The 26490-nt window shown below is 42.9% G+C and overlaps 1 protein-coding gene across 1 annotated transcript; it reads left to right on the top strand.

Annotated features, from left to right (window-relative positions):
- Nucleotides 1-3449: 3449 nt before the first annotated feature.
- LOC124858950 lies at nucleotides 3450-26246 on the top strand. The gene is made up of 3 exons (XM_047351293.1): nucleotides 3450-3624; nucleotides 6812-6943; nucleotides 25890-26246. The coding sequence occupies exons 1-3, from the start codon at nucleotides 3450-3452 to the stop codon at nucleotides 26231-26233; spliced, it is 651 nt and encodes a 216-aa protein (XP_047207249.1). The 3' UTR covers nucleotides 26234-26246.
- Nucleotides 26247-26490: the final 244 nt, after the last annotated feature.

Below are 26490 nucleotides of genomic sequence, written 5' to 3' on the forward strand. Positions count from 1 at the left end.
GGTTTATGACTTCCACTGCTGCTTTCCCATCAACTCCCAACCCCCTCATCCTCATGTCTTCATCGTCCATCACACCTCACCTTATCTTCATTATTGCTGAGAGACCAGTCGAAACATGCTATACGGCATTTTGACAAGATGTCCCATAATATCAACAAATGTTGATATGAGAAAAGATAGAAGAAAAAGATGGAAAAAAGATCATTTTCATTTATTAAGAGAAAAGCATGAAACCAACTTGGCTGTATATAGAAGAGTAAGTGCCCCTTAAATCTTGCAACTGGTTGTGCCACCCTTGTCAATGGCTGCCATCAAGTATTTGCACAAAATGAGTCTTTTGCATTAAAGAGAAATTTGGGCCCAACCTTTTTGCAGAAAAATCAGACACATTGGGATATTTTTGAGTATAAATAGCGTGTTTTAGGTCAGGCGACAGCATGTTGCTAGGATTTAAGTCTGGTGTATGACTAGAATACACCAAAACTTTAATTTCTCTCTTTAATAGCAATTCACAGATGGAATTTTTTGCTGTGCTTTAAATCTCTATCCTGCTGAATAACCTGTAATTACTTGTATACAATGGACCAGGTTTAGACTGTTTTTTTACCTTTTCTATTTATTCATGCTATCTTTGAGTTTAAAACTTGTTTGATTATCTTAAAAACAGAAAGTTAAGAAAAATGTATGAGTGAAAAAAACTTTTTGTCAAACACTGAAAGAGTTTCTAAAGAATACAAAAGTAATTTTATTCTTGCCACTGATGGATAAAAACACTTAGTGACAAGGTTCAGCACCGATTTAGTTCCATTTCAAAAAGCTGAAATTTATCTTTAAGTCAGTATAGTCAGTGATGTTTTTTGATATGCAAGGTATGGCTCACTGTCCATGGTGCCACTTCATCTTAGGGCGATATGAGCACTCAGCAACAAAAGCATGTTATCTGTTGCGGTTCGAGCGGTGTATTTGTATGTACAGTCAAAAAGAGTAAATGCTGCTGCTGGAGATGTAAGCACTGTAAGATACTATGGCTGTATAATGCATCCTGCTAATGATGCTGAAGTTGGTTTCAGATTCACAGATTTGAACTCAGCTGTAAAATGAAGGGCTAGTTCATTGCTTTTCAGAGAATCTTGGCCGCATTCAGTGATTTCTACCCTGAAACCTAAAATAATTGTACTGAACAGGACTGATCTACACTGAGCACAGACTTTTTAAAACACAGTTTAACATTTATGAAACCCTTATTTTATTTGTGAAAACACAAAAAGGATTTTAACTTTTTTTCCCTTTAGATTGAAGGACCATAAAAACCTTAATTCAAGAACTCCCGTACATTGATTTCAGCTTCTTAAAGATTTTCATAGTGAAACTTTTAGTCTGCTTGTGAAATGTGAAAAAAAGTTTTCTCTGCATGGATCTGCATGGCTTTAGCCTATTAGTTTATGCACACCCCCCCCCACCATGGGGAAGACGAGAACGAGGCCATGAGCTTCATTGATGGTCCCAAAGCTCAAGGGTCATCTGGTAACATCTTGGTTTGTTTGTTGTTATGTTGTGAGGTGAAGTCATGATTGAGTGTCAAGAAGCTGAAACGAATACTTTAGGAAATATTAAGATTTTCCTGTGGGGTTTTAAGAACATTGTGGAGCCAGGATTCTGGCATTTATGAAAACAACTGGTTTCCTTTCCCTCCAGTGATGTGCGTGCATTTAATAAAAAATACATGCGTGCATTTGGTTACATGTGTATCCTGGAGGGATGTCACTGACCAGAGTAAAAAGTCATATCTGTAAACAGAGCCACTGAAGTGTCTTCCTGTCGGACAGTGCTGTCTTGTTTGAGCAAGCTGCAACTTCCATCCTCACAACCAGTCATTGTACTGTAATCTATTGAGTTCTGTTTGTCGCTTCCTTCCTGACTGGCTAAAGTGACATCTGGAAGTGGTATTGTCCAAGGCATTGATGTGAACACTACATAAATCACAGCTCTAATCATTTGAATTTAAGCAAAAATGAATAAACAAAACCCTTCCATTTCAATTTATAAAAGTACAAAATTAAATGGAATGAGAACTTATTTTTTCTAGTTAGAAAGTTCATGCATGATTAAGAGATGTTGGCTATAAAAGAAGCCCTTTTGCCATGACTCATAATGTGAAATATGTTTCAGCTTACAGTGGGTGACTAATCGGTGTTCAGTTGACATCTCGTATCAATCGCCTGGAGGGTCTGAATGTCCTCCAATGGACATAGAGGCCTAAAGTTGGTTGGGTGTTCCCATTCCTTCACGCTGACCCCAAGGGCACTCTCTGCCTTTCAGCTGACTCTTCGTTTCTTCTATCGTCCGTGCATTTTAACACAATATGGTCATGTCCGGCCAATGAATCGATGGCTCTGTCTGGGGCATGAATGGACGGCAGCGACAGAGAGGCGAATAGATCACTGAACAGAATGGGAGTAGTTTATGGGCAGAGAGTTTTTGCAGAACTGAAATAAATGGCTGTAATGGACTTGCTCAGATGGGAGTCAGAGGATGTCAGGGAGAGTTAGGCATAAAAAGGGAGACAATAACTTTGTTGCACCCCTCGAGGGGGGGAGTTCTTGGACGATGTCAGAGGTTACTGTGCTTGGGTGAGATTCATATCAGAAACCCTGTTGGCCCTTAAACTCTGAATGCTGGTACCAGCCTTCACAAGTAAGATTTAGACCAAATCAGTTAAATGTGTGTGCAGAACGTGCTTTCTGTGAAAGTATGTAAGTGCTATGTTTTTTCTCCCCATCTGCAATAGGTCTATTTTGCCGGTGCAACCAGAGCCCATCAAACACAAGGCCCATGTCTACCTTGCTCCAGTCAGGCGGAACAGGGAAGTAAACTGTTACCAACCAGTGGGAGGACAGGAGACCCTCGGCTGTAGGGACCTGCTATATAACAAACACACAAGGGGGGCTTTTGAATTACGGCCTCAGTTCTTCGCAAAGGCCTGCATTGCGTTAAATCCCTGTGGGCAAGCAGGTCTGAAAAGGGCCATAAAATGTAAAAATGATCATTTAAACGGCTCAGATTCCTTTTTTAAGGGATCTAAATTGTTATAATCATGAGTCTCATAAAGAAAGAATGTTTTTTCATTCTGACATTACAGCGATACAGTGAGAGCAGAACACTTAATGAAATAAAAACTTTCACAAAGACTGTGGAAAAATGGTATGTTTAACACAGACATTCATTAGGGATTGAGAACACAATGCAGAACATATTTATTTCAGTTGTTTGTCAAATTAAAACAAATAAAATATTGTCTAAAATACGTTTTGTGTGTCCTCTAATGATTTTAAATAAACAACAGTTAAAATCCATTTAACTATGGGGGAACAAGTCCAGGATGGAAACCCAGACATACCTCTCTCCAGTGACACTTTCCAGCTATTTCTGGGAGAACTCAAGGCGTTCCCATGTATGAAGGGAAAGGCAGTCCCTCTGATTTGTTCTGTGTCTGCCCCCGGGTCTTCTGCCAGTGGGACAAGGGTCTCCTCTCTGACTGGGCCTCCCACAATAAAGTGTCTAGGTGTCACGGCTGGTATGGCGGAGGACCCCAGAGTGCAGACAAGCAGGAAGCAACGTGGCGTGGTGAGTTGAAAAACAGATTTAATAACCAAAAATAAACTTGCAGGCAGACAGGTAGTTGCAGATGCAGGCTTGACAGAACAGGCTTGGCATAAACAGATGAACTGTGACACAACTGGCTTGGCATGAGCAGAGTGAATGTTTACGCGAGGAATGAACAGAGCAGATGGGTATATATGGAGCAAGAACCAGGTGAAATGAGGAGACTGAATGCTAGGTGCAGGTGAACCGAATGAAGATGATTGAAGACAGGAGAGAACAAAACGTAGCTGGAGCAAAACAGAGACTCTTGAATACAAACTTAAACACAACTAATGAACCATGAAACTAAAGCATAACCAGATCCAAAACACCTAACTTGACAAAACATGAACTAGAAGACAAAAACTAAAGCGTGACCAGGAAAATAACAGAAGCATGATTCAAAACCTATCACTAATAATAATAAGAAGAACCCAAAAACACCCACAAATCATGATACTAGGATACCCAAATAACATCAAATAACTCTTTTTAATGCCCAGGAGCAGTAGCTCCAATGATGGAACTCCTCAGCCTATCTCTATGGTGTGTCACCCTGTACAGGTAGATAATTTCAGCCACATTCATCTAGGGCTTATCGGTCATGATTCATCCAAATGCTGCGTTAGTGGAAACAACACCCAAATGTGTCTGTCTCCTACTTTACTGGTTCTATTGGTCTCAATACTAACCACTCTATCCAAGGCCATGTGCCTAATGCCAGGATTCATGGATATTCTGTTGCACTTCTTTACTCTACCTTCAAGTTTCTTTGTCAAACTCTTGTTTAAAGACCTTTTAGCCACTGATTGTCTCTACCACTTTCCCACATTGACTTTACAGGTGGGACAGTGTCCACCTCAAAGTTAGCCAGGGCATCTATTCGGTCTCCCTTGAGGTCCTTCAGCTTCTATCACTCAGTCTACAAACGTTTCCAGTTTCCTGGTGGTCACCTTAGATGGAAACTCCTTAAACAATGACCACACAAGGTGTACTGCAGTATGGCTCAGGTGTCAGATGTGACAGGATGATGCTTTAGCACCTTAAGGAAAAACTTCAAATGGCTGTGGTGTGTTCTTTGTCCTTTTGATGACCCATCCATGATATGCGTAACAGCAGGGATGTTGTTGCAAAGAGTTACATCTCTTTGTTTTAAGCCAGGTAGATAATTCCCACTGGGAATACGTTGATGGATTGTGTTGCTGCAAACATGTTGTACTCAAGTTATTGGAGTCACATGTGACAAGGGGATGCTAGCACACTTTATGGCAAAACCTATACACTGTCTGCTCTAGGGTGATATATGATGGCCCATAATCAGTCTACCTGATGAAGATAAAGTTGCTCTAGTGAATGCTTGGGTTGATGCAGTTGGACCATGCCACGACAGTATAAATGTGCTAAAAGCCCCCAGTGAGAAAAAATGCAGGACATAAGCTTTCGATGGTGCAGCACTGTTATTCTGTATGCAAACAGCAAGGATTCTGTTGCAACAACATTACTTCATTTATATTCAGGTGTACCATCCCCAGTGGTCGACAAAGAAACACTGGATTGATAACGTCACTGCAGAGCTGGGCTTTGCCCCTGCCAGAGAATATCCCAAACCATGTGTAATACAGCAAAAATATTTTATTGGATAAATCTTATTTATAGTTAGAGCATCTGTACACTATGAATATATGTTTGGTTGTTTACCCTACAGGTCTATGTGTGTTTTGTTCCTTAAACAATAATAATCCTAATTTCTCAAGTACCTAACCTACAACATGTTTTATTTTAAACATTTGAGCCGAAAGACAAATTTAGCCTTCAAGCTAAAGAGTTACGTGGATTAGATGTCGTATAAATGGACTTTCACCATGACTATGATCTCAGTGAGTGGAGGAAAATGTTAACATAATTAAAAACACAAACATGCAATCTCGTCCAATTTTTCCAACCATTTTTTTTAAACGGTTGTTTTTAACCTAAATTAAGTTTTATTGTATGTGTTCAACTGCTTGTAGAAATTATATAATGACACCCCCCACAAAAAAACAAATACATTAACATATCACTGCAGAGTTGCCACACTTCCAAACTGTCTTCAAACATGCCAAGTCCAAGAGCCCGTTAACTGCTTCTAAACGATCATTATTGACTGCAGCTGCTGGGTTGTCTGTTCCAACATAGGAAGGCTTTGCTTGACCACACTGATTGGACTGAGCAGTACTTTGAGCACAGATCAGAGGATCATAGATATATACAAGAACAGCATCTTGGAGCCATTTCTAAACAATTGGGGAGTCGAACATGAACAGTTCAACATCTGGTCTGTATGTAGACTTTCAGCCACAAAGCGATGAAGATACTACTTAAATAATGTGTAATGACAACAATGCTGTTTCTCCGAAACAAAAACATTCAAAGTGGACAAAATCTTAAAGCTAGCAACATGTAGAAAGATCAAGTCTTCTGCAGGTGAGTAGAAATGAATTTTGAGACATGTGGTTTTAGGGCAGAGTGGAGGATTTTGCCTAAATAGAGAGACTGATATTAAATGTAGACATTTTTACAATACATGGACTTTTAAGTAAACGCTGCATAATTTGTCATCATGCCAATATTATCATGTGCAATAATAACCTTATATGTACTGTTTGGAATGTAATATTTGTTGATTTCCAGTTGTAACAAATTCACATTAAGATATTCAGCCTGTTGGATGGGGTTTCACTGCAATACATGCTCACACCTAAAACAGAGGACAGTGTCTGTTGTCCTAAAGAGAGGGATGGTAGCAGAAACATGTCTAATTTCCTAATGTTGTTCCATCCTATTCCTGAATATTTATTTACTGAGATCAAAGGTAAAGTGGCTCTGTTTGGGGTTCTCAAAGATTACAGCCTGAATCCACAGCCTCAGACTAAACACGGAGGGAAATAACTCATGTAGCTTTTGCTCAAAAATGAATCATCCATCCTGGCTTTATGGACCAGAAGATTAAATGTCAGGAATAAAACCCCAAAGCTATTGTACCTGCATGGTTCCTTAGCACTAGATGGTCTATTAGAAAATGGCTGGACTGTGGCAAATTTTGTAATTTTTAAAGCCAACATCCCTTAATCATGCAAGTAAGTCCTTCCTTGTCATCTCTATGTCCTGAAATGCTCTCGTGGAACTCCAGAAAGCTCTACAGACTGGCTGCATCCAGAATCTCTTTCAGATCGCTTCAGTATGAGGAAGGATCACAAGGGCCTGCTTCAAATTTACAATGATCAAACCACCCCATGCTTGAAGAAGGCTACATATCATGGAGGTATGTCACCGATCTCCTGTCACCGTGGTGACCTTGGTGCACAACAGACTCCTGTCACAACCTCACTACAGTCCAGGAAGTTTCATGTTCTGTAATGCACCATAGGAATCCATTTAAATGCTGCTGAAGACCTCACCAGGACCCATTAAAGAAGCTCTACATTCCAGCTGATTGTTTTAACAGGTCCAAACAGGTCCAGTATCCTTGAGATAATATTTAGTTGGACTTGAGATGATATCCAATTATCTCAAGTCAAATTCCAAATGATGACATTCTTCCTTCCCTTTTTTATACCTGCTTAATCCTTTCAGGATATTCAGTAGTTATTGGAGATTCAAATAAATGTAATTTAAAATAAACTGCATACCTTCAAGTTCAATCCATTTCTATTAAAATACAGTCAGATTCTGTACATACTAAACTGCTAATTAGTCAAAAGTTGTCTAACTTATACAACCAGGAGATTGCATAAATTCTGACCACTGGGCACATTTTACCCCTCAACACCATATTTCATCACAATGATGTGATTTGTGCAGTTTACAAAAACCAGGGGCTTGGTTTTTAGTAAAACCTAAATGAACCTAATGTCTGTGTCTCAATAGGGAATTCTTTGGAGCAGAAATTATAGCTCGATGTGAGAGAAGCTGATTGAAGTTAAAGGTCATAGTGAACTCTTGAGCTCCATGACCCAGACGTGGACCTCAGGGTTTTAGTGAGGTGTATCAGTGGTTGTAACTAAGCCACAGTGACAGCTGCTGTCTGCCAACCCACGCTCTGTCATTAGCTCTGGACCAACACACCGAGCCTACAGAGCAACAGCCTATAGATGTGTGCATGGGATATCTAAAGAAAATGTGAACTCAGACAAAGTTGGGAAAATTCAGAAATTCAAGAGGGTTAAAATGAGAGAAACAGCTGCTTTCAAACTCTCATCTTAAAATCTATTTAATTCAGCAGTTACCATGCACAAGTTATGCCATATGTTTATGCAGGCTACAATGCCTTGCAGATGGATTCCTTGAACTTTTCCACAGTTTGTCATGTTTCAACCAAAAACATCAATGTATTCTGCTGAGATTTTATGTGACAGACCAACTCCAAGTAGTGCATGATTGTGAAGTGGAAGGAAAAGGATGCAAACTGAAACGCCTTTGCATTTAGTCTCCCTGGTTCCATACTTCAGTAGAACCACTTTTTGCTGCAAGTGCTTTCAGATGTGTCTCTGTCAGATTTCCACATCTGGAGACTGGAATTTCTGTCTATTCTTCTTTCAACACAGCTCTAGCTCATTTAGAATGAATGGTGAGCGTCTATGAACAACAGTTTTCAAGTCTTGCCTTAGATTCTCAATTGAATTTATACCTGGACTTTGACTAGGTTTCTGTGACAGATCTAATTCATTCCATTGTAGCTCTGGCTGGGTGTTTACGGTCATTGTGCTGCTAGAAGGTGGAACTCTGTCTCAGGCAACAGTTTTTTATTAGATTTTTGTCCTTTATTTAACTCCATCCACCTTCCCACCAACCCTGACAGCTTCTCTACTGAAGAACAACCCCCCCTCCCCCCCACAGCATGATGTTGCCACCACCATGTTTCACTCTGTGGATGGTGTGTTCAAGATGATGGCTGCTCTAGATTATGGGTATCATAGTAAAGGAATTACATATTCATAAACATAGAAAATGTAACCCCATGTACAATTTTCCTTACAATTCACAGTTATGCATGCTTTCATGTTGGTCTGTCACATAAAATTCCAGTAAATTACATCAAGGTTTGTGGTGTTACTATGACAAAAAGTGAAAAGGTTTAGGAGGTGTGAATATGTTTGCAGGCATTTGTGTTAAAAGAACCTATAATGGCGCTGGACCTAGACAGAAGTATGAACGTGTCTTTGATCGCTTGACATGTGTCACAAATGCCCAGTCTATATTTAAACTTGAATGCTTGAGTAGAGCAAAGGTCAGCTGGCATATGAACTATCTCAGTGATTCCATAGCTATATACTGCAACAGACTGAAACTGAGCAGACAAGTTGTGGACCATACCAGAAAACCAATTCAAATCAAAGACTGGACGCTAGTGCACGTACGGGGATCTAAAACCATAGCACCAACTCTCAATAATACACATTGCAGTTCAACCTTACTGCTATCTGCAGTGGCCATTAAAATGGAGGACTGTTTGTGGAGATGGATGTAGTTGCTTTAGATTGACCAGGTGGTTCCAATAAGCCACCACTGAATATTTTTACTTCTATATTATTTCATGCAGCAGAAGATGCATTATTGCTTTTATATGTAATAAATTACGCAGTGGGAATAATTCAAAGATTTGCATGAAGGCAGAACTAAATGTTTGTTTCGCTGTCGTCTTCAACATCACTTAAATAGCCCTTGCTATTGAGTTTGCGAGGTCAGGAGCTCTACAGTTATGGGAGTATCCGTTTCAACACAAAACCTCGTCGGTCTGGTCTAATTTTCATGTCGCCTCTCCTCTCTACACACAACTCTATCCTTGTCCTCTTGTTGGGGCACAGAGAAGACCCCTGGCAGTCAGAGGCCAAGGGTCAGGGCAGCTCCTTGAGCTGGACAAAAGCTAAAGTGCCACCTGGAGTAAATCTGTGACTAGCTGAGGCTATTGGCTGTGACAACCATCATTCCAGAAGCCAAATAAGCAGAGTAAGGACAGATTTGTGGGTAGAATGTTGGGGAGATCCTAATGCACATGTGTTTACACACATTTGGCAGGGTTCACCTTGCAAACTGTGTGAGGATCTCACCCCCAAATCACCTCCCACCCCCACAAACCTTATGTGAGTGATTAAATGTTGGAAGAGCAGAAGCTGAAGTGCCCTTGGAGAGCGTATGTCTCAGAAGGGGAGATTACTGAGGTGTGCTCGCTAAGGTTGTGAGAGGATAGTGAAGGGACAGCTTTGTTTTGGGGCTCATATTTCATAGAGGAGACCCTGTGTGTGTTGGTGTGAATCCAGCACACTTGATGTGACAAAAACGAAGGGTGGGCTTAAAACACTAAAAACTAAAGTCCAGTTTCTTTCATATCTGTTTAAGATGAGTAAGACTATCTGACGTTAACCTAGATACAGAAAAACATAGCAATTTACCCCATTTTTAATTAAAGATAGCCGATAGATGTCAATGGCACCTCGACTCAAATATCATAACAATGACCCAAAATAGCATCAATTAATCTTATGCTTTGCAATTCAGATGCTTTACTCCCCTCAGCATGTGGGATGCTTGAATCTAAAAACAAAACATAGCATTTACCTTACTGTATGATTAATTTTACTAATAAACATTTGTCCACTTGGGGGTAGTCGTGGAGCATTTAAATCGTTTTCCCAGGAGGTCAGTTGACCCTTTGAACAACAAATACAACACTGAGAGATCACAGTGAAAGTAATGGACTGAGTCCTTAGGCAGCTGAACACTGTAAATCCCAAACAGTTGATCTTAATATGTGCTCTGCATATGTATAGATCCTAACAGGAGTGCATCACAAGTGATAATTTAAAGACAGTACAGTAATGGATATTAAACAAAATCTCCTTCATTTCATCACTGCAATAAAGGTTAAAAAAAACAAACCAACTGGACTTCAGTTCTTGTAGTTGAAGTTGTTTCGCTCTTCATCTGAAGGGTTTTCTCAGTTTAAAGCTAGTGAGGTAGAAGTTCCAAGCTTTTAAGCTGTTTGGGATGTGGCGTTCTGCACATCTAAATTCACATGCAGATTAGATTCCCCTGACAATAGACTGTGATTAGTGCCGTTGTTAGCCTGGATCACTGAGAGATGTTTTGGTCACATGCACTGTATGACTGAAGATCTTCACCAGTTCATTTCCACATGTTTAGACCCCCACAACATGTTTCTCAGAACGTCTTACATGACAAGACAGGAAACTGTGCCTGCAGACTCCTTCATGATTTTTGAGATTGTCCTAGAAAGGAGCTTTTAAGCTTTTCCTTAAAGTGGCATAAATATAATCTTGGTCATTCTTTTCTCTGTTGACTCATCTCTAACATATGATAATTTGCACTAGATTCAGTCTTTGTGCTTGGACTTGTTCACCCAGATTTCAGTGCTTGTTGGTGCAAAAGGTTCTGTAGTTGTTTTCCTATATGTGCGTTTCTGTGGCTTTGCATGGCAACACCACAGTTTTATGTGTATCATGTGGCCAAGGAACGAGAGAGTTCTCAGCACACAGGGGGATAAGAGGGTGGTTGTGGGTGGGGGGATGAATGGTAATAGTGGGGAATCTACTAAAGCTATTTGGTGGATGATGGTCGGAGGTTTCAGCAGCCCACCTCCCCTCCTTACTCCCCAGCCTTTAGTACACCCTGTCATTAGGGTGACAGTCAGGTCCTGTTTAGCCCCAATTGGCCATGCTAATAACAGTTTTAATAACCCGGACTTAAGTAATATTTCATTTCTGTTTGGATCGCCATGTCACGCTAAGAACCCAGTGATGGAAAAACAGCTTCATGACCTCAAGAGTGGAATGAGTGAGAAGAATCTGTGTATGTAGAGTTTAGCCGTCCTTCTCCACATGACACATTGACCATAATATAGATGTTCTTTAGCTATGGACCGTGTGTGTGTGTTCTTTCTGCATCAATGTTCCATTAAACAAATGCTCATTTGCTTCAGTTTAGCACAGATTTGTTTAATTGTTTTGTGTTAAGATATTAGTCTGCATTTAACTGCATGGCAATGTTATAATTTCCGTAATGGGTTGTAAAAGTCTTAATTTGTTGTGACACCGAGGCAGGGAGCAATCTGAGCAGTTGCTGGCTCAAACATAATTGTATACATTAGTGCACCTTTATGCTCAGGGATGTTTAAGTGGGTGCATCAGAGAAAGGTCAGACAGATGAATCGGCTGCAGCCGCAACTCGATCGAATTTGTGAGAAGGTTAAAGTTCTAACATTGTTGTGGAGGAGTTTCAGTCCACTCTTCTTTACAATGTTGCTTCAGTTTGCTTCTGGACATTGCTATTAACGTCCTACAGCAGCATTTCAATTAGGCTGAGGTGAGTACTTTGACTGGACCATTGCTATTGGTTTATTTTTTCAGCCATTCATGTAGGGTTAGGGTTGGTTTGGGGCAGCTGTGGCTCAGGTAGTAAGAGTTTGTTCTGTAACCGATGGGTTGCCTGTTCGAATCTCCACTCTGCCTGTCTCAGTTGTTGTGTAGTTGGGCCAGACACTTTACACAACTTGCCTGCTGATGGTGGTCAGGGGGCTCGTTGGCACCTGTGTATGCCAGCCTCATTTCTGTCAGTATGCCCCAGGGCAGCTGTGGCTACAATGTAGCTCACCACCGTCAGTGTGTGAATGAGTGGATGACTGATTGCAGTGTAAAGTGCTTTGGGGTCTCTAGGGACTTGATAAAGCGTTATACAAGTGCAGGCCATTTACCATTTGGTTTAGATTTGCTGTTGTGTTTGGGATTATTGTCTTGTTGATGACCCAGGTTGGGCCATGTTTTTAGCTCAAATATGGTCTCACAAGGCTGTATAATACTTTGGTATAAAGAGGAGTCCATGGTCGACTTAGTGACAGGGAGTTGCTCAGGTCCTGCAAAATGAACCCGAATCTCAACCCCTCCATCACAGTGCTTGACAGTTGGTATGAGGTGTTTGTTTCTCTTTTCCTCCAAACATAATACTGTGCATTATGGCCAACCATCTCCACTTTGGTCTCATCTGTTGGCAAATACACCTTCCCAGAAGTCTTTTGGTTCATTCAGATGCAACTAAGTCGAGAGAGGAGGCTGGCAACTGTTCCAAACAAGCCATACCGGTTCGGCCTTTTTCTAATTCTTCTATCATAAACGATTATATTCAATATGTTAACTGAGGTCTGTTGAGTCTGAGATGGAGCTTGTGGGTTTGTTTTTTTTTTGCAATTTCTCCGAGCATTGCTTCATCTGATTTTGCATTGTATTTGTAGGAACATCCATTCCTTGAAAGATTGGCAGCTGTCTTTAATTTGTTCCACATTGAAATAATATTTCTGACCATAAAAAGATGGCGTTATGACCCTTCTGAGATTGACAGACAACAGTTGCATTTCTAAGGTCAGTGACAAAGAAAACTGCCAAAACTCTTGCTATTATAGAGGTGGTCGCAAAATGAAATCTTTTATGAAAAACTGAGTACACCCTTGCTCAGTAGGAAATAGGAGCTCATGGCTGCTGCAACCCCTCCTATATCCTATAAAAAGAGCAAGGACATACTTAGTTTTTCATAAAAGATTTCATTTTGTTATCAATAAATATTGACAGTGTGGAATCTGCTGTGGGTTTTGTATTATTGATGTTAGATTTAAGAAATTGGAACCCTGTAAATTTTGAATAATTCAGTGTTTTCTATTCACAGCTGTTATTTATCCATATCCCTATCAGAATGTTTATGGCATATGAACATTGTCTAGAAAAAACAGATGGTAAGCAAATTTGAGCATTTGATGTGAGTTTTGTTAACAAAAGGCCTCTTCTAACATAAGGAATAGGCTTCAATGGAGAACTGGGTAGATAAACGAAGAGCTCCTTCCACCCTTTAACTGAGGCAGACTGTAACCTAACCTCGCTGGCAATTCCTTAACCTCAGCCAATGCTGTGAAAGATAAAGACTCAGAGGGGAAACTGGGGATAGGAATTCAGCCAGCGTCTGCTTTCACTGGGCAGCCCACATCACAGAGGGGACCTTGAAGCAGGTCCTAGCCCACCAGTGAGAGCTGGAGACTGGGGCCCATGGTGAAAGTCGGCTCAGTGGCGGCTGGGGACCAATAGGGATGAAGGAGGCAGGGAAGTCTTTCATTCTATGCCAGCCAGGAGACTGTTTCCAACTGGACCTGCAGACAAGACACAACCTTATAAAAGAAACAGAGAGACAAACTGAGTTACCCAGAGAAACCTGATGCCAAAGTTTATAGGATCAACAAAACGTTGCTTTTATAATAACATGTTTGAAGCTTTGCAACATATAACCTAGCGATCATATAGATTTATTACTCATTTTACATCATCTTTAAACCTTTTTAAATCTGAGCAATCTCCTCTCCTTATTTAATTCAATAACATAAATTAAAGGACACAAATGCTTTTCAAACCTAAATACAGTTTAGACTAGATTATAAACAAAATATATAATCAACCAAAAGAGCAAAAGAAGGTAACTCTGAAGCTTAAAAGTTCATGTATAACCTTTTGTAATGTATTACTGCATAATAAAATTGGAGTAGTGGCTACTTGTATTTACATCTTGTATTAACTTCACAGTTTCTGTCTCCAGTTTCATGTGAAAAATAATCAGATATTATTTGTCAGGCACAACTGGCATGTGGTGTAGCTAAGGTAATTTTGCTAACCCACAGGTCATTCTAGTTGTAAAATGCAAATACAAGACAAGGGCACCTGATTAGTCAACAAACACAACACATCCCACATTTAGCAAATCATGGCTTCTCTGAACCTGGGTGTGTGGTTCTAGTTTCCTTTCTGTTGCTGTCACCTATGCAAACAGGAAGTGGAGGTGGAGTTCATCTTTCAAGTGTGGCAACCAAAGTTTCAAATTCTTTTGTTGTTCAACACCAGCACCAAATTAGATTTAACAGTGGTAATGATATTATTGGCAAAGCCATTATAAATGCTGAAATTATTGATAGTAATATTGAGACAATTGACTATTGATTGTGGCATTCCTACTGGCAGCACAAGGTAAGGTAAGTTTATTTATATAGTGCTTTTCAGCAACGAGACACTCAAAGCGCTGTACATACAATTACAATACAATCACAAAGTAAAAAAACACAGATACAGACACAGAAAAACAAATTAAATGATAAAATCAAACAACAGAGGTAATTTAAAAAAGTTAAATAAAATAAAGAGAATAGAATGATGAACAAGAAAATGAAAGGAAAATTGGACTGAAAACGCAACTAATCATGCCTAGATGGCACAGTCAAAGGTCACTCTAAACAAATAAGTTTTTAATCTTGCTTTAAAGCAATTTAGGGTTTCGGCACCTTTACAGTTTTCTGGCAGTTTATTCCAGATTAGTGGAGCATAAGAACTAATAGCTGCTTCTCCATGTTTGGTTCTGGGTTTGGGTACGCAGAGTAGATTTGAGCCAGAAGACCTGAATGGTCTGGGTAGTTGATACACTGACAACAAGTCTGTAATGTATTTTGGTGCTAAGCCATTCAGTGATTTATAGACTAACAGAAGTGTTTTAAAGTCTATTCTCTGAGCTACAGGGAGCCAGTGCAGGGACTTTAGAACCGAGGTGATGTGCTCCACTTTCTTAGATCTAGTGAGGAGGTGGGCAGCATCATTTTGGATCAACTGCAGCGGTCTGATCGACTTTTTAGGCAGACCTGTGAAGACACCGTTGCAGTAATCAATTCTACTAAAGATGAACGCATGAATTAGTTTTTCAAGGTCCTGCTGAGACATTAGTCCTTTAATCCTGGAGATGTTCTTTAGGTGATAGAAGGCCGATCTTGTTACTGTCTTTATGCGCCTCTGAAGGTTCAGGTCTGAGTCCATCACTACAACCAAGTTTCGAGCCTGACTGGTGGTTTCTAGCTGTATTAACTGAAGCTGTGTGCTAACTTTTAAACGCTCTTCCTTTGGTCCAAAGATTATTATTTCCGTTTTGTTTTGATTCAGCTGAAGAAAATTTAGGCCCATCCATGCATTGATTTCTTCTAAGCATTTACCCAGCGCTTGAATGGGTTCATAGTCACCTGGTGACATCGTAACGTATAGCTGTGTGTCGTCTGCATAGTAATGATAACTTACATTGTTGTTTATTCATATCTGAGTTAGGGGGAGCATGCTGATATTGAATAGGAGGGGCCCTAAGATGTTCCCTTGGGGAACGCCACATGTGATTTTTCTGGTCTCTGATGTAAAGTTACCTATGACACAAAAAAGTCCCTATCCATAAAGTAGGATTTAAACCAGTTGAGTGCTGTACCAGAAAGGCCGACCCAGTTTTCCAGGCACTCTAATAAAATGGAGTGATCAACAGTGTCAAATGCTGCACTAAGGTCCAATAATACCAGCACTGTGGTTCTTCCACAGTCTGCATTTATACGGATGTCGTTGAACACCTTGACAAGAGCAGTCTCTGTACTGTGGTGAGCACGGAAGCCACAAGGCACATACAAAGACATACATTTTGCAATAGGTGTAGATTCAAACGTTGCATCAGGGAGGATGTATGGGAGCTGCCCAGAAATGATAAGATGACTGACGGAGAAAATTTGCAAGACTTAAGACATAACCTGTACTTGCCCCACAAACACCCGAGACTTGATTTGGGCTTTTTCTCTCAGCAATTTAGGACTAAAGACTTGAACTACACTGTCTCCTCAAAGACTTGAGCTTTAACTTAGACTTAGCCCTCAATGACCCAAGACCTGACTTGGACTTTGAAATAATGTCTTGTGTACATATCTACTGACAAGCCCCAGGGTTAGGGTTAGCCTATCAAGGATTCCTGTGAAGTGTAGAGCAGGGTTTGGTAGGTGCCGGTGTTCATCAGAGACCTTTCAGTTGATCAGTTTTTTTATGGCGAGAGCAGAGGCAGGACACAGCTACCTCAGCAGCCTGCTTAAAAATTTCTATCACCAATTTACACCAGTGACCAGTGACGTGATGGATAACATCACTACCACACACCACTATCTCACAATGTTACTGGCCCGCTAATACATTGGTTATGAGTTGTTGTTTTTTTTGCATCCTCCCACTCAGTATAAGGTTTAACAAGGAGTCCATTACGCTCTTCATACATGCCACAAAACCTTGATAACACCAAGCAAAGACCATCCTTATTGTAGCTAATTTTAGTTTTAAATTTATTTTGTAATTTCAAGCTAAAGTGACTGACTAAGACTCCTTTTTCTTTTTTTTTTAAAACAGACCTGCCACTAATAGATTAGGGGGTGGAGGCCCAAAGCCTGAGCCCACCAGATTAACCAGGCCGGTGCACTCAGACCTTATTCAGCAACACACACACATACACATACACACACCTTGATCAGCACTCACAAAATGCATATGCCCACTCAACTCCTCTATGAGCTTTTTCCTTTTCTAATACTGCAGGAACCCTTTGTTCAGTTTACATTATGTAACACAACATTAGAGGCCAAGAATTCCCCATCAACATGTCCTCAGCCGGTGTTCTCCAGCCCTATTTCAAACCAGCAGACATGGGAGAGGGAAATTTTAGATCCACCCTCTGGTGTGTGCAGTGTTTTCCACTCCCCATGTGAAGTAGATTAGTCTCTTTGTTCTCAGTGGTGCTGCCAAAACACTCGCTCATCACACTATTACAGTAGTCTCTCATACCCTTCATCTGACACCCCCTCCCTCTATGGATGCCGAGGGTGTGCACGCTCGGTACATCTGAACCGCAGCTTCATCCACCCATCAGAAGGAGACAGAAGGAGAAAGTGGGTCAGCAAAGATCAGGCCGGAACCACCTGAAAGTACACAAGAACATTTTGTACTCCTTTAGTTACATGGATGCGTGTTCGGGTTTAATGTAAACTATTAGATTTAATCCCTAAAACAGATCTTTTTTCAGTTCCGTTGACATAATTTATCTTTCAGCTATGTTACACTAATTTTAAACAAAAGTTCAAACAATTCAAATATTTGATGAAAGTCTTGCTTTGGTATCAGAAGGGAAAAAAACCTGGATGGACGTTTCTGGAAAGTTTCTTCATACCATAAACAATAAACAAGCTTACCATTAATGGCCGTTAAGAAATCAAGTTTAACGTGTTAAGTAAATCTTGGGTGTCAAAAGATATTTGTTTTGAAAATGAGAGCCTGAAAGTAGAAGTAATTCCACTGAAACTAGGGCAGTCTCACCTCAAAGGTTGAGGAAAAAAAGGATTGAATTGAATTTGTGGTCTTTCTGTATTTTCTACTTTCTTAGCAGGTGCACCTGGCGCAGTGCTTCAGTGCTTAACTGTTTCTTTCCTTGACAAAGGCATTGATTGAGCTATTGCTTTAAATAACTTTGCACATTCCCTTTCTCTTTTTTCCACACATGGTATTCCTGGTTCAGTGCTTCTGTGTTTAGCTGTCTCTTTTGAAGACATAGACATTGATTTATACATTTAAAGAATTTTGCACCATATTTTGTGAGGTTATTCAGCCATTTGATTCGAGACTGTTGGACCAGGGATGCATCTAGACCCTCGGGGAACTCCTGTCCCCGAGGGTCATCAAAGCCTCGCTTGTCATTTTTATCTGTCTTTATATGTTTAACTTAATTTGACTGTACTTTATTATAATTTTGTTTGAATTTGACTGACTGACTTATTGGATACAACTATGACTGATTGACCTGGGTTAAAGTTTGAATGGGATGAACTGGATTGATTTGAATGAAGTTTGGACTGAATTGGAAAAGGATCATACAGATGAAATTTGTGTGAATTTGCATTATATACATAAATAAACTGAATTGATCTAAGTTGAAGTTATAAAACTTTCAGAACAGGTAAAATCTTTGTGATCCTTGATTGAAATGTTTTTAATAATATTAGTAGTGAAGTTTTTCAGTGATGCTACAATGGGTAAATTAAGGTAAATTAACCATGGAGGTCTGTGCTGCTCTCAGATACTGCCTGTTTAAGAGGGGAGAGTTTGATCTATTTTTGTGTTTATATCGCTTTCCAACTGGCTCTGGATTAAATCCATCACAAGCTCCCAGACTTTAAATGAGAGCCGCATGCAGCCAGGGGTTTAGTTTTTCTGTGCAGGAGGCCCGAAGTCCGAGGCCTCGCTCAATGCCTTTGTTTCCAGCTCTGTTGTGCACACAGCCACACACACACACGTACACTCAGCCCCTGGCCCAAAAATATCCCTCACACGCTACTCCCTTTGCCTTTCGTTCCACCTCCACCCCCTGCTTCTCCATTGTCGCCTTCTCCTCTGTCCTCCATCGCCACCACCTTTTTCTGAGCCAATGGTGAATTTGCATTTTTCCACAGCTTTACTTTTGTCTTAGTTAACCCTCCCCAGAAAAACACTGCGCACACAGAAACACACACACCCTTTGCTATCCACTGGTATGTGGCCCATCATTAATGTGCAGCACAGCCTGGAGTGACCCTCAAAAACCAGCTCATAGGGGCCTCTGCTGGGAAAAGGGGGGTTGCGTCACTTCTCATTAAAACCCAATAGATGCCCCCAACTCCTCTCTCCCCTCCCCACCCTCCCCATTAATCGCATGCGCTCATTAGCATGGCACCCCTATTTGGTCCTGCCATGCATTTTCGGGTCAGCCAGGGGAATGGAAGCTTCTCTTTTTGTCAGAGCTGGCTTTTAGAGATGCAAAATACAGTACAGCACTCACTTAGTCCCTTCACAGACCTCTGCTGCCCTTTCAGTGCCTCCTCCCCTTTCCATCACCATCAGTGAGTCCTGCTATGAAGCTGTTTCCACCCTTTCACTAGTAGTGGTGTAACAAAATCCATCCCTGATTCAGTACCCTGAGCCAAGTCTGAGGGAGCTCTGTGCCAGTCTGCAACCCCCCCCAAACATTGATCTTTACCTCTCCATCAGAAGGGTCCAGTGGATGCGACCTGAAGCCGCCCAAGCCTGGGCACTCTGCTCAAGTCACAAGGCTCTCAGCTGAGTCCGTCTCAGTTCCCAGTCTGCCACCCAGACTGCGGTGGGCTCAGTCTAACACCTTACAAAGCCAGCTTTCCTTCCCAGCATTTTTTTTAAGGTTTAGCTGAACACATGATGATCAGCAAAGGATGAGGCATGGGGAAAAACCTGCTAACGATGGTGGCACATGTTAAAACACACGAGGACAAACTAAATGCACAACAACAAGAATAAAACACGATGTAACCAAAATACTTGTTCATAGTTATATTCGATAATTTTCCAATGACGCCCTGGATTAGACTGTAAATCCAGTATGGAAAGTGTAATTGGACAGCCAGCCAAAGCCTGCATTATTTCATAGGCTCAAAAAATAACATCCAACACACACTGACTCTCAAATATTCAGACACACTAATTTCACCTCAATACCATTGAAACATCTGCATTTATTGCTTTCTTCGTTATGTCTAAAGAGCTGTTTGTGATCTGTTCTGAACACTGGAGTTTCAGGTTTTAGGTGATTTTCCCAATCATTTTAAGAAACGTATCAATTCCAGAGAGGTTCAACTTCCCTACAAAGTCGAAACTGTGTGGTCAAACAAGCAGGCGGATATAACACTGAGCTGCACAAAATGTTATCAGAGAAAACTATGCAAGAAGAGTTACTAAAATGGTTCAAAAGTTGAACTTTGGAGTTTTCTTTGGAGTTTCTTTACCAAAACCAAGTCCAAGATAAACTGGAATGACTCATTTTTAAAATAACATTCCAGTATTGACCCCTCCTTGAACCGTCACCTTAACGTGGTGGAGGGGTTTGAGTGCTCAAATGATCCTAGAGGCTATGTTGTCTGGGGCCTAAATGCCCCTGGTAGGGTCTCCCATGGCAAACAGGTTCTAGGTGATGGGTCAGACAAAGAATGGTTCAAGAACCCCTCATGAAGAACACAATATCGAGGCACGTGACGTCGCCCAGTACGGCGGAGCCGGGGTCCCACCCTGGAGCCAGGCCTGGGGTCGGGACTCGTCGGAGAGCGCCTGGTGGCCGGGTTGCTCCTCGCGGGACCCGGCCGGGCCAAGCCCGAACGAGAGACGCGAGGCCATCCCCCAGTGGGCCCACCACCTGCAGGGGGAACCGTGAGGGACCGGTGCAAAGAGGATTGGGTGGCGGACGAAGGTGGAGACCTCAACGGCCCGATCCCCGGATGCTTAGGCTGGCTCCAGGGACATGGAATGTCACCTCGCTGGGGGGGAAGGAGTCTGAGCTTGTGCGGGAGGTCGAGAGATATCGACTAGAAATAGTCGGGCTCGCCTCCACGCACAGCGTGGGCTCTGGAACCCATCTCCTTGAGAGGGGTTGGACTCTCTTCTACTCTGGAGTGGCCCACGGGGAGAGGCGGCGGGCTGGTGTGGGTTTGCTTGTTGCCCCCCAGCTCAGCCGTCTCGTGTTGGGGTTTACCCCAGTGGATGAGAGGGTTGTATCCCTGCGCCTTCGGGTTGGGGAGAGGTCTCTGACTATCATTTCAGCCTACGGGCCGAGTGGTAGTGCAGAGTACCCTGCCTTCTTGGCGTCCCTGTCGGGGGTGCTGGATAGTGCCCCTCCCGGGGACTCCATTATTCTGCTGGGGGACTTCAACGCCCACGTGGGGAACGACAGTGACACCTGGAGAGGCGTGATCGGGAGGAATGGCCTCCCCGATCTGAATCCGAGTGGTGTTTTGTTATTGGACTTCTGTGCTAGTCATGGATTGTCCATAACGAACACCATGTTCAAACATAAGGGTGTCCATCAGTGCACTTGGCACCAGGACACCCTAGGCAGGAGGTCGATGATCGACTTTGCTGTCGTATCATCAGACCTTCGGCCGCATGTTTTGGACACTCGGGTGAAGAGAGGGGCTGAGCTGTCCACTGATCATCACCTGGTGGTGAGTTGGATCCGCTGGAGGAGGAGAAAGCCGGACAGACTCGGCAGGCCCAAGCGCATAGTGAGGGTCTGCTGGGAACGCCTGGCAAAGCCCTCGGCCAGGGATGTATTCAACTCCCACCTCCGGGAGAGCTTCAACCAGATCCCGGGGGATGTTGGAGACATAGAGTCCGAGTGGACCATGTTCTCTGCATCTATTGTCGATGCTGCTGCCCATAGCTGTGGCCGTAAGGTCTGCGGTGCCTGTCGTGGCGGCAATCCCAGAACCCGGTGGTGGACACCGGCAGTAAGGGATGCTGTTAAGCTGAAGAAGGAGTCCTATCGGCTGTGGTTGGCTTGTGGGACTCCTGAGGCGGCTGACGGGTACCGTGAGGCCAAGCGTGCTGCGGCCCGGGCTGTGGCAGAGGCAAAAACTCGGGCCTGGGAAGAGTTCGGTGAGGCCATGGAGAAGGACTATCGGTTGGCCTCGAAGCGATTCTGGCAAACCGTCCGGCGCCTCAGGAGGGGGAAGCAGTGCTTCGCCAACACTGTTTATAGTGGGGGCGGGAGACTGCTGACCTCGACTGAGGACATTATCGGGCGGTGGAAGGAGTACTTCGAGGATCTCCTCAATCCTGCCATCACGCATTCCGTGGTGGAAACAGAGGCTGGGGACTCGGGGTTGGACTCTTTCATCACCCAGGCTGAAGTCACCGAGGTGGTTAAAAAGCTCCGCGGTGGCAAGGCTTCGGGGGTGGATGAGATCCGCCCTGAGTACCTCAAGTCTCTGGATGTTGTAGGGCTGTCATGGTTGACACGCCTCTTCAACATTGCGTGGCGGTCGGGGACAGTGCCTCTGGACTGGCAGACGGGGGTGGTGGTCCCCCTTTATAAGAAGGGGGACCGGAGGGTGTGTTCCAACTACAGGGGGATCACACTCCTCAGCCTCCCTGGTAAGGCCTACGCCAGGGTATTGGAGAGGAGAGTCCGACCAATAGTCGAACCTCGGCTTCAGGAGGAACAGTGTGGTTTTCGTCCCAGCCGTGGAACACTGGACCAGCTCTATACCCTCTACAGGGTGCTCGAGGGTTCATGGGAGTTTGCCCAACCGGTTCACATGTGTTTTGTGGACCTGGAGAAGGCATTCGACTGTGTCCCTCGTGATGCCCTGTGGGGGGTGCTCCAGGAGTATGGAATTGGGGGCCCTTTATTAGGGGCCATCCGGTCCCTGTACGAGCGGAGCAGGAGTTTGGTCCGCATTGCCGGCACTAAGTCGGACCTGTTCCCAGTGCATGTTGGACTCCGGCAGGGCTGCCCTTTGTCGCCGGTCCTGTTCATAACTTTTATGGACAGGATTTCTAGACGCAGCCGAGGGCCGGAGGGGGTCTGGTTTGGGGACCAGTGGATTTCGTCTCTTCTTTTTGCAGATGACGTGGTCCTGCAGGCCCCCTCTAGCCAAGACCTACAGCATGCGCTGTGGCGGTTCGCAGCCAAGTGTGAAGCGGCTGGGATGAGGATCAGCTCCTCCAAGTCCGAGGCCATGGTACTCGACAGGAAAAGGGTGGCTTGTCCTCTTCAGGTTGGAGGGGAGTTCCTGCCTCAAGTGGAGGAGTTTAAGTATCTCGGGGTCTTGTTCAGGAGTGAGGGAAGAATGGAGCGGGAGATCGACAGACGGATCGGTGCAGCTGCCACAGTAATGGGGGCGCTGTGCCGGTCCATTGTGGTGAAGAGAGAGCTGAGCCGAAAAGCAAAGCTCTCAATTTACTGGTCGGTCTACGTTCCTACCCTCACCTATGGCCATGAACTTTGGGTCATGACCGAAAGAACGAGATCACGGATACAAGCGGCTGAAATGAGCTTCCTCCGTAGGGTGGCCGGGCACTCCCTTAGAGATAGGGTGAGGAGCTCGGCCATCCGGGAGGGGCTCGGAGTAGAGCCGCTGCTCCTCCACATTGAGAGGAGCCAGTTGAGGTGGCTCGGGCATCTATACCGGATGCCTCCTGGACGCCTTCCTCGGGAGGTGTTCCAGGCACGTCCCACCGGGAGGAGGCCCAGGGGACGGCCCAGGACACGCTGGAGGGACTATGTCTCTCGGCTGGCCTGGGAACGCCTTGGGCTCCCCCCGGAGGAGCTGGAGGAGGTGTCTGGAGAGAGGGACGTCTGGGCGTCTCTGCTGAGTCTGCTGCCCCCGCGACCCGGTCCTGGATAAGCGGAAGACGACGAACGAACGAACATTCCAGTATTGATTCATATTCGCTGCTTTCCCTGTGGCAAACACAGCTTTGACAATTTCCAAATCGTACCTATAATGACAAATTCCATAGTATTTTCGAGCCAGGAAATCAGAACGTCTTGAAAGTACGAAATAAACAATTAACAATCTGTTTTTCAAAAATAGATATAACGGACTATTTGGACCCCAAAAAGGGTTTAGACCCCTGCTCTAGTTGTCTTCTGATATCATAAATCAAACCCTGCAGTAGTTCCTCTTCTGTGTTAAGGTACTTTAATCAACAGCAGCAGTCACTCTGTTTTCTCTACATAAATGAGCAACAGGTTAGTATCGGTATATCATACTTTAACTTCCAACCCATCCACCATGTTTTTAGCGTAAAGTGTTTTTTAAATTTTTATAGCCAAATAACTTTTTTGCTGTGAGAACTATTTATGGACTTGCGTTTCACTGGTGTGACACACACTGTCCATAGAACGTTTTGATAGTTACATTGCTCTACTGTATTTAAACCCTCAGGAGTAAAACATGGAATGAACGTAATACAAATTAAATGGATTACACAACAACAACAAGGCTTGGTAATTCAATACATTTTAAAGACAGTTTTTTTTTGGAGAAAATTAGTTTCTAGTGCCGGTGTGGATCATGGTAGAAATGCAGAAATAGCATCTGAATACTGTGAGACTTGTTTTTTGATTTACAAGAAGACTGGGTTCTCTGCAGAGTACTTTTAAATATCGGGGTAGGGTGTCGGTCAATTAGGTCCTCAGGCTACTGCCTCTCAGACCTTTCCCCTTACTTCTTCCTCCTCGTTAGACAAATCACCTTTTAAATCAACATTTTATGTTGAGCTGGGGACTTTGCTCATTCTGGGTGGCGGTTGCAATATGCATTGATGCCTTATTTGGGTCTGCCCTATGTAACATAACTCTTAGGCAACTTTTGGCTGCATTCTCAGTTGCCTTGTGTTTTTTTCATGTTTAGGGACATACGTCTTGACTTCGAACAGGAAAATAAGTACAACTACCGTAGCTACAAGCCTGAATTTACCTAAAGAGGAAGAGTGGTAAAGATCCTCCTTAAAGTTTGCACATTAGGCTGATGTGAGACTACATTATAATTCATTTGGTTTCATATTTCTAATTAGTGTCTTTCCCACCAATTGTCAGGAATAATCCAATTTTAGCCACTACAGCTTCTGAAGAATTTCAAGCTCTTTCAACAAAAGTGGAACTGATGAGTTCAGTAAGACCAGGACCCAGTAAAGTAATGGTCAGTTAACCCATAACAATAAGGTGAAAGGCAACATGGCACAACCACATTAACATTGTGGAACAGCACATTTTGGGCATAACATCACATTTGCTTTGCTAAAACAGGCCTTTGTGTTTGAGAAACTTGACTCTACGATGAAGGTAAGGTCTGACCTTTCCCAATGTTTCTGGGTGATGCTGATAAGGTTGAGTACTGAGAAGGTTCAGCACCCAATTGTGCATGCTTTACGCAATAGTGAAGAAACACAGAAACCTGGTTTATCTGTGAATTGGTTTTTATCCTATGAAGTTCAAAAGATGCAGGAGACATCATGGGACATATTTTAAAAAAAAGACCTTCTAAAAAAATTTTTAATTGACAACATTTTTTAACATCTAACAGATTGCAACTGTTTTCAGTGGAATATTACATACCGATAAATCATGTCTATCCAAACTCTTATTATAACTTTGGTGATTTCAGGTAATTCTAAAGCAATATCTCTATTTCATACGGTTTAGCATCTTCCCAGCGATGTCATTCAAATGACACTAAACTTAGTTTCCCATTTCGCCTGAGTACAGGCCTATTTAATTGGTTTTAAGGAATCTGGAATACCTTTTTATTGTTTTATCCGTGAGGCTGTGGGCAGGGCGCCTGTGTGTGTACTTACTATTTCGTCCACAGGGTGGCTCCAGGCCGGCAGCATGCACAGGTGTCGCTCATCAGTCATCAAGAAGAGTTTAAAGAGGAGTGAAGTCCCTGAGGAAGACGCCAGTGAATTCTCACTCAGTGTGGTAATCAGGCCTCCTCTTCTTGACTCCCTAGTTGTTACAGAAATTACTTAATGTTTGTGTCTTCTCCCTCCTGACAGAGCTGTTACCTCCTTCTCCAGTGTGTTCTTTGGGTTCCAATTGGATAACTCACCTGTGTCCGACTCCAGAAGAACTTACCTGCGGTCTTCCTCAGAAGTTCCTCTTCCCCTGTGGATCAGAAACACATCAACGACAAACGCTAAATGCTGGCTCTGACTGTTGCCTGCCTGTCCACCCCAGCAATGTTGGCTGGCAGAAGAAAACACTATCACACACCGACACACCTCAGCCACCACGGATGCACTTGCCCTTCTCATCTACAGATTTAAGAAACTTATACATTTCATATTCCCATTATCCACCTTCACCTGGCACCTTCACTTACTCACCTGTCTTCCTCTAGAGGATTTCCAGAAGCCTCCCTGACCTGAAGATATTTGTTGTTCTATATCATTGTAAACTTTTAATAAATCTCTTAAAACTGATTCATGGTTGTTGCCCTAGGGTCTGCCTAATTACAATATGACATTCATCAAATGTAACTGGAATTCTTACATACGTACATTCTTACATTCATACACCTAAGGGCAATTTAGAGTGACCAATTAACCTAACAGGCATGTCTTTGGACTGTGTGAGGAAGCCGGAGTACCCGGTGAG

The sequence above is a fragment of the Girardinichthys multiradiatus genome, chromosome 22 (assembly GCF_021462225.1).
Source record: "Girardinichthys multiradiatus isolate DD_20200921_A chromosome 22, DD_fGirMul_XY1, whole genome shotgun sequence".
Taxonomy (NCBI): domain Eukaryota; kingdom Metazoa; phylum Chordata; class Actinopteri; order Cyprinodontiformes; family Goodeidae; genus Girardinichthys; species Girardinichthys multiradiatus.